Genomic DNA, 9,999 nt, shown 5'->3' on the forward strand with positions numbered 1-9,999 from the left:
GAAGTTATTATAAACAATGAAACTTGGTTAGTTTGCTTTTTGGATAAACAAAACAATGAATATTAAAATGATACATAAAATAAAACATATTAAAAACATTTATACATCAAAATATACTATTTACTCAAAAAGAGCATATTACAATATATATATATATATATGTGTGTATGTATGTATGTATGTATGTACAAAACTGAAACAATTTGTTTTACAAAAAAGAAATAGTTTAATTTTTACTAATTCAATTGTTACAAACAGGAAAGATTATTGATTTGGTGAAACATAAAATAAAAATAGTAACTCACGGTAGGTGGTCGTTTTTGATAATTTTTTTAGATGCAAATTTGGTTTAGGCATGTTGCCGGTCTTTTGTCAATATTTAACCACTGACCCGATCAACGACTCTTGTCATATACAATCCACTTTTCCTCACACGTGATGATTCTTTTGAGAAAGGGCTCCTATATGCCTACTTAGCAGTGAAAGACATGTCTCATGAAGCTTCAGGTACTGCCACTCATTAAGATCATAAGGTACCCATAAATCTACCTTTTTTACTTTACCAATGGTCTTTAATAGTTGATATATTGTATTCAGTTATTCTCCAAATCCTTCAACTGTTTGGTAAGACTTGTTTTCTACATTAATCCTTAGTTCATCGTTGTCAATTGCTGGTGGTCTTCCTCTGGGTTGATTATCCAAATCTGTGTCACCAGCCAACAATTTTTCAAACTATCGCCGAATCGTCCATTCGTTACAACACCATGGTAATGTTTCTTGCAGCTTGGGCTGCCAAATGTCCAAGTTTAAGCTCTTAAAAAAAATTACTCAAATCACCTGTTTTTATGGTGATATTTAATGGCATACTAAACAATATGCAATCAATTGGAATTGTTGGGGCGAGGGAGTTTCGTTAGTGAAAAACTGACCTCTTCCCCAGAGTTAAATGTTCGCTGGTTCGAGTTAAAATAAAATGGTTGACCTGAAATAAATATTGCATGCAAAAAAAAAAAAAAAAAAAAAAAATGAAGAAAATGAAATAATAAAAAAATAACCTTCCAAGTGATACACAAATATAATTAAATTTAAAAAAAATGAACTGTTGTGTTGTTACAAAAAATAAATGGAGTGTGGAGTAAAAAAAAATAAAAATATTTTGATACACATGTAAAACACATGCAGGCACTGGCCCCACTGCCTTCGGTATCGTTCTGCACATGTTACACCTTCGCAATGTATTTATAGACACTAAACCTTATATCCCTTATTTTGATGTATAAAATTAAAATTACAAATGTATAGTTAAAAAATAAATAAATGAATAAACATAAACTTAAAACTAACAAAATTGAAAATCACTTGGAAAGTTACCAAAAAAAATTGACCTAAATAGAAACAAAACTTTTGGCCTTTAACAGGAATAATAGTAAATATTATCAAAAAAATCCTGTTCTGGCAGTGCTACCAAAGATGCTCCAATCAAAAAATGTCCCGGGGTGAGAACTTGATAATCTTCAGGTTCAGAGGATATCGGATATAGGGGCCGGGAGTTAAGAACCGCTCAATGCAGGTGACTATTGTTGCCAACTCTTCAAAGGTGGTCTGTTGATTACCTATGATTCGGACGAGATGGTATTTAGAGGATTTCATTCCCACTTCCCTAAGTCCCCCAAAGTGCGGTGCGAAAGGAGGAATAAAACGCCATTCTACCTCTTTAACTGTATATAATATAATATATATATATAATATCCCTCCAATTTGTCTATGATTTCTGTAGAGGTCCACCACTTGTACTAGTCTCTCAGCCGATTTGATGCTCCAACAAAGTTGGTTGCATTATCAGAAAATACCTTGCTCGGTGATCTCCGTTGTGCCACGAACCGGTCAAAACAGGCCATGAAAGTATCTGTGCTCAACTGTGAAACCACCACAATATGCCGCAGCCTTGGTACTAAAGCAAATAAAGAGGGAGATATATGCTTTATCCAATGTAGCCTTTCGTCACTGTGATTCCTTGATGAGGAAAGGACCAGCGAAATCAACCCCAACATTTAGGAAGGCCCTGCCTTGTGTAAACCGCGATTGTGGTAGATCGCCCATGACAGGGTTTATCCCCTTTACTCTCCACCGATGGCATGTCGCGCAATGATGAACGCCTGACCTAACGGTCCCCTTACCGGCAATGATCCAGAATCTATTCTGGAGCAGAGAATGCAATAGTTGAGGCCCCGTGTGAAGACCATTATGTTGGAAATGGTCGATCAGAAGATGGACAAAATGAGATTTGGCTGGTAATAGTATAGGGTGCATTGCTTCATAAGAAAGGGGGTATGGTGCAACCTACCACCCACCCTGCTCAAACCAATGGGATCCACAAAAAAATTTAACGACCTCACTCCCTCTCCATCTATAGGCGAGAGCCTGTTCGATTTTCTTCTAATAACCACCTCAGCTGCTCACCGAATTTCCAGTAAGGTTAATGCACCCAATCTTACTGAGTCCTGCTTAGTGTCATTATGCTTAAACTGGAGTACATACGCGAATACCCTTATCATACGATTATATGATAAAAATCTATCCAATATTTTGTCCAGTCCAATAGTAATCATGTCAGTATCTTTAGTTTCAGGTAATTTTAAAAGATCAGATGAGATAGATCCATTTTGTATTGCCCATTTGTGTTTCGGATTACTGGTCCTTTCCACCAATCGTTGTAACAAAGTAGTTCAGACGGACACATACCATGTGAAGCCACATCCGCTGCGTAATATTCCGACGTCACCATATTCCGATGTCATGTTATACCAGGAAGACAATTCAGATAATTCTAAAATCTTTGCGGCCAGATTAACTACAAATGTCTTTAGGCGAGAATGTGGTAGACGAAGCCATGATAAAACCGTTGACGAATTGGAACATAATATGGTGGAAGTCACATTCCATTGTGAGATTGTGTCCTTGAGAGAACTTAAAGCATCAAGCAATAACACAGCTCCGTACAGCTCAAGCTTTGGGACTGATAAATGCTTGAGGGGCACCATCTGAGTTTTTGCGTATATCAGATAGACTAAGCAAGACCTGTTTATCAACTCCAAACCTACATAAACGACAGCAATGAATCCCGACTCTGACGTGTCCACAAAGCCTATGAGCTTGACATTCAATGGAGGCTCAGTAAAGATGCAGCGAGGAATATGGGTGTTTCCTAGCTGCATCAAATAATCGTAAAAGGTTTCCCATTTTTTCTTGATAGTAGGGTGTGGTGGAGTATCCCAGTTGAGGTTCATCTCCCATAATATTTGCAAAATTGTCTTTGCCTTAAACATCGGCAGCGCTAAATATCCCACCGGATCATGTATCCTATCGATGGTGGACATAATACCTCTCCTGGTAGGCTTGTAATCTCCAGGCCGGACCTTATAGGAAAGGCAGTCGTGCTTGAGTTCCCATTGGATTCCTAACAATTTGACTACGGTGTTTTCCATATTTGAAAGGGAAACCGGGATTTCAAGACAGTCCGGGGATGCTTCGTCAAATATTTGTGGATAGTTACTGCTCCAGTTTTTAAATTCGAAACCTCCCTTACCTTGCAGCTCAATTAAATCCCGCGTCAGAGCAGTGGTTTGTGAAATCGTGTACATTGTGTCAATAGGTCATCGATGTACATATGCTCCAGTAATACAAGTGAGGCCTCTGGTACAAGCGGTGAAGGCTCCGAATTCAGAATCACTCAATGCTGGAGGACTGTTGTTAAACGGGAGTTTCACCATGAAGTGATTGGTATCATCGCATTTGTGGGTGCTTACAAAATGCTTTTCACTTTGAGCATCGAGAGGATCCAATTTAGTAACATGCGTGACGCTCTGTTTCCAAGAATTCATTTAAAAATTCCAAGGGAGCGTCGCATTGAGAGGATGGATCAGTTGTGTAGTCATATTTTTTAGTGAGCAATACCCATGCTTAATGAAATAATACAGTTTTTTAATGTTATCTAAATCATCCCTATTGTGTATAAGGGACGTAAAAGTTTAAAACTTTGCCAATCCGTGATGCCCCCTGAAAATGAAGGGATATTAATGGTGGGTATGGCGGCAGTGGGAGTTCAAAAGTGAACTTAGCAATACTACCGGCCAGTATTAAATAAAAAAAAAAATAGTATCAAATAAGTCTTTATTTGATTAGTTAACAAAGAAAAAAAAGTCCCAAATAGCAGGTAATATTATTATAATATTTTTTCCTTGAAGTTCCTGTCGAGCTCTGTGTCTCGTCTTCATTAATTCAGTGATTATATTAAAATGTCCCACTGTGGGCTGAGCACTTACTGAAGGCTCTTTGACTAACTCAAATTGGTGGGGACTTGGTCCCTTTAACTGGATACGAGGACTTGGTCCCGAGAACTCACTATAACAACTTGGTCCCTGACAGACTGTATAGGATTAAGCCGTAGTACTCACACTGTGTGCGGACTTAATTCCTAAACTGTATTCAATAGATACATATAAACAACATTTATTGTGTGTATCGGCACGTAAATATATATGAGTATATATTTACGTATATGCATACGTTTATAACAAACAATAAAAAAATATATTTTCTCTTTCCTTAGTACGGTGGCCACTACATCCTGCCCACCAAAATTTTACCTAAAATTTTCTCATGTTATTTGTCTTTAGGCTCATTGACGGGAAGGAGGGGAACCAACTTGCAAGCCGGACGCTTGGAAATTCCTGAGAATGTCTTGATCGTCACAACCCTAACAACTCCGTCATCGCCAAGATGTACTGCAATAATCCTAGCCATTGGCCATGTTTGTTGTGGACAGTTAGGGTCCTTTATTATTACCAGGTCTCCCACCCTGAGATTTTGCTGAAGGGTGTTCCATCTTTTCCTCTATTGTAAGAAATTCAAGTGGACGATAGTGGTCCACCAGGAGCTTGGCAAAATGACTTTTTCCTGGAATGATAATTGGATGCTTAGCATCATAATCTAGGTTCGCATTTCGCAAACGTCCGCCCACCCTCAGCACTCCGTCAGCATCTAGAAACGGCTGAAGGTACTTTAGTTGGCTGCACTCTATTTTGTTGTCGTTTTTTACCAGTTTTATACATAATTTATTTGCCTCCTTTAATTCCGACAAACTTATTGTTCCCTTTGGTACTAATGAACATTTTCTACACCTTTTAATGAATGAAATGTAAGATATAGCAGATGCTCCTTAGTAGTCTGGTATACGAAGAAAACCGCTCCATCCATTCAACACTTGTTTTAATGGAAGTTTTTACCACACCTAAGTTTACCCTTTTTAATTCAGGTAAATTTTCTGTCTTCAATTCTAATCTGGGCCATCTCTTTAATTGCGTCATCAACCAATGAGGCCCCGCCCACCAAAGCAGATGTTTTCCTAATTCCGATGGTAATAGGCCACGTGAACTACAATCCGCCGGGTTTTCCTCAGACTTTACATGATACCAATCATTCATGTTAGTGATCTCTAAAATTTGTACGACTCTATGAGCCACAAAGGCGTTCAACTGCTGTGAAGGAGTAGAGATCCAACCTAAAACAATCGTGGAGTTGGTAAAAAATCTGGTGCTACAAATAGATAACTTATTACGCAGGCTAGCAAAAGATTGATAGAGATGATTCAATAAGAGAACACCTGACAACTCTAGCCGAGGGATGGTCATCCGGTTCATGGGAGCCAACTTGGTTCTGTCCCTAATTAGATGAACTTTGTGGCCTGACTGAGTATTCTCGACCAGATACAGTACGGCAGCGTAACCCCATTCAGATGCGTCGCAGAAGCCGACAAGAATTGAAGACTTACATTCTTTATCCACTATGCGGCGAGGAATCTTTACTTGTGAAATGGAGTCGAGCTGAGATATAAACTGATGCCATCTCAGTCATATTTCAGGTGGACCCATGTCATCCCATCCGCACTTGGAGATCCATAAATCCTGTAGAATACTCTTGGCATAAAATAGCCCGTTTTGAAGGATGCCACAAAGGAGTGGTGATTTCGTAGGAGAAGAGGTCTTCGTCCGGAATCCAGTGCATACCCAGGAGCTTGATCTTTGGATCATCATCCTCGGAAAGGCAAACTGCCTCATGCAAACCTTCCGAACTTTGCATAAACTTTAGTAATTCTGGACTGTTGCTTGCCCACTTACCCAACTCGAAACACCCCTTAATTAACAATTCCATGAGTTCTGATGCTAATTTTTTAGCTTCATCTACTGACGTTGCACCAGTGGCAATATCGTCCAATGGTGCCGAACTTGCAATGAAAAACTGCTGGACGTATCCTTCGGGTCGAAGTGCCAGAGTATATGCTGATATTTTTGATCTGGCGGGTGCACCAGAATCTGTCGGTACATCTTTACTATGTCAGCAATGAAAACGAATTGGTGAGTTCAAAAGTGTGTGAGGATGTCACGAATATCCAGTTGTAACTTCAGGCCTGTAAATAAATAATTGTTGAGCGATCCATTCTGTGTTTTGCACGAAGCATCAAACACCGTCCTGAGCTTCATGGAATTTTTGTGATATAAATTTACGTATATGCGTACGTTTTTAACAAACAATAAAAAAATATATTTTCTCTTTCCTTAGTACGGTGGCCACAACAGTGGGTGTGATATATATCTTTTACTGAGGATTGGCACGTCATAGATTTGTCAAATTCTGACCTACTTATTTTTCCTCTGGTAGATGTATATACAAATGACAAGGCCTCATAGTAACTATTTCTAACCTCATCTTTCAGTGTTTTTAATTTTTCCCTTCATAAATTTAATTTCCGTGCTAGAGAATTTACTTCCCAAAATGAGGTTACAAAAAGTTCGTATATAGCGTCGATACGTGCCATAAATAAGGGGCCTCACGACGGATCCATAATTAAACTACGGCCCAAAGAGGTGGTAGACAAATCTATTTTATTTATCAATTATCTCCTCGGCCAAATCATTCAGCTGTTCCTCCAATTCCATAAATTTAGCTTCCCAATCATCACTTAAATTTTGACTTTTCGGAGGCATGTATTATTAACAAATCAAAACAATGGGTGAAAATAACAGTTATAAAATAAACAAACTAATTTAATACAGACAGGATGGGACCAAACAATCCAGCCAAAAGAACCAAACAATCCAGCACAGTAGGACCTAACAATGTTGAGGCGAGGGGTATTTCGTTAGTGAAAAACCAACCTCTTCTCCAGAGTTCAATGTTCGCTGGTTCTAGTTAAATTAAAACGGTGGACTTGAAATAAATATCGCACAAAAAAAAAAAAAATGAAATAATAAAAAAATAACTTTCCAAGTGATACAAAGATTTAATTAATTAAAATATAAACAAAAAAAAAATGAACTGTTAATAAACTGAATATGAATAAATAAACTGAAAAAATAAATGAAGTGTGGAGTAAAAAAAAAAAAATTGATACACATGTAAAACACAAAAAACCAATTCTTTTTACACAAAAATAAGTTAATTAGAAGCAAGCGAAAAAATAAATGAAGCTCGATGAAAGATGGAAAAAAAGAAAAAGAAAAATAGTCACTCACAGATGGTCGGGGGGATTGATATACACATATTGATAAACAATACGAGTGTAGAGTTGGTAGACCAGAATGATCGCTAGCGAGCTGGTGAGAAAGAGTGCCAGGCAGCCTGACAACTCCAACAAACATAGACTCCACAGTGGTGACTGCCAGCGAGTTGGTGAAAGGGTTCTGAAAACAAACTAACCAGCTCCAGCACAAACTTGGCTCAACAAACAATGGTGGCGGAGCGTCCGTGAATCAGTGAGTCTCACATCTTACACCGTGCCAATGCCTCCTAAGATCGCTCCAGTGCTTCCTAAATATCCACTGCCATCTGCCTCATCCGCGGTTATGCAGGCACTGGCCCCACTGCCTTCGGTATCGTTCTGCACATGTTACACCTTCGCAATTTATTTATAGACACTAAACCCCATTATATCTCTTATTTTGATGTATCAAATTAAAATTACGTACGTATAGTTAAAAATTAAATAAATTAATAAACATAAACTTAAAACTAACAAAATTGAAAATCACTTGGAAAGTTGCCAAAAAAAATTAACCTAAATAAAAACAAAAAGTTTGGGCTTTAACAGGAATAATAGTAAATCTTATCAATAAAGAGAGAATTAATAAAATTTATCTAATCTGTAAACATAAACGTAGTAAGCAACAAAAGTCCACTAATTCCACTTAGAATCTCTGAAATCATAAAAACAGATAGATATTTTATATGAAATGACCCAAAATGAATTTTATCAACAGTAGTAGTAAGGATTGGATTTGAAAGTGGACAATTTTAGGTCTGAAACATCATCCAATTCATGAAAAAAATATGTATGGAGTTTTAAAGTTGTTTTTTCCCGAAAATTACTACATTACTAATTAAACCATTATTTTTACAATGATAAGAGAATAGGAATGCACCATTTTATTAATGAGAAATGTGCTCATTTTGGACCAAACATATCTTTCTTTTTTGAATGCATGCATTTTTACCCTTCAGTATCTTATCTCATGAATATACTTATAATACTAATAATTTTATGAATTTTTTAAAAATTCATTTTAGTTTCTTTGTTTTAGCTGAAAAACTTAGATCTTAAGGAAGGTTTACAATTAGTAAAACGATTTTCAAGAAGGAAAACTAATGGTATTGGCTTCTGGAAATTCTGTGATAAGGTCACTGAATTAGCAGCACATACTATTCTAGCTTCTGGCATGGTACAAAATATTGAATGTAAAGAGAAACAAAGCATACTTAGTGAATTAATTAACGAATGGGCTCTTATTCATGTACCAAAGTTAACGAAGTGCCTCTCTACACTATGTAATATGGTACGAAAAATTGTTCAAAAAGCTGAAAGTCCCATCCATATTTATATTTTTGCACAAGTTCTACATAAACAGGTATTTTAAATGTAAATTATATTATGTTTTGAAATAACAACTTATACATGTTAGGCCTGAACCCATTACATGTTTCCCCTCTCACATTCCTATGTAGTGTCCATTGTGCTTTTTCCTAATATTAATTCAAAAAGTGTATGTTTCCTGAAAAAAGTTGCTACACTTAACTAAAATCGTTTTCAAAGATGGCACCAAAATTACTTTTTTTGTTACTCAGCATTTGGCTCAATCTCATCATAATGGTTGAGTAATCAAAGAATCATAAATCATAAAAAACATATTAGGTCTATTAATGAAAAAACACAAGCAAGTGAAGAATATTCAAGTTATTTACACTAAAGTTCAGAATTTTTTGTTTATGACCCTCTTCCTGGTCATTTCTGACATACAGGAGAGGGGAAGGGCTATCTACATGTTATCATCCTATTCTATCCATTGTGGGGGAGGTCATGTTTTAATTTCGTGAGACCACCACAGAAAATAAAAGTCCACCCCCTTGGCGTGATTTGAACCAGCACTGTTACAGTCACGAGCCAGACAAAATTGGTGCTTTAACTCGCTTGGCTCTGAACGCCCCTAGTTCAGAATTTGAGTACATTAGTAGTTCAACGTTTAACAATTTCTTCAAATAAAATATATGTAGCAATTAGTCCTCTTTAAAAACCTCCCATCATTTTTATAAATATTTGGAGTAGTGTAGTTCCTTAGAAATTGTACTTAATTGGGTGTAAATGATAGTGATGCAAATCTCCTACTACATCAGTAAGTACTCATAAATGATATACTAATAAACTGGATCGTTATGTTGAAATTTTTATATGTATTAGATTAGATTCTATTATTATCATTTATAGTTACCCATGTCATGGGCTAATGTATTTAGAACATAGCTGTAGCATTAGATGTAGAAGAAACATACCTAAAGGTAATCATAGATATCAAAGAGCACCAAAAGCTTTTGTTTATTAACTTTATCCAATATTTCAACATAGTGAAACCACTTATTTATATATTATATATTATTTATATTGGAGCTACA

General features: G+C 36.6%; 1 protein-coding gene across 3 annotated transcripts in view; it reads left to right on the forward strand.

Annotated features, from left to right (window-relative positions):
- LOC106681594 (serine-rich adhesin for platelets) overlaps positions 1-9,999 on the forward strand; it is a 72,250-nt gene that overhangs the window by 33,791 nt on the left and 28,460 nt on the right. For all 3 annotated transcript variants that reach the window (XM_014421991.2, XM_014421992.2, XM_014421993.2), the window contains exon 6: positions 8,637-8,960. In XM_014421991.2, the coding sequence (XP_014277477.1) occupies positions 8,637-8,960 (324 nt within the window). The remainder of the gene's footprint in view (positions 1-8,636; positions 8,961-9,999) is intronic.

The sequence above is a fragment of the Halyomorpha halys genome, unplaced genomic scaffold (assembly GCF_000696795.3).
Source record: "Halyomorpha halys isolate HHAL.00 unplaced genomic scaffold, Hhal_1.1 Scaffold350.1, whole genome shotgun sequence".
Taxonomy (NCBI): Eukaryota; Metazoa; Arthropoda; class Insecta; order Hemiptera; family Pentatomidae; genus Halyomorpha; species Halyomorpha halys.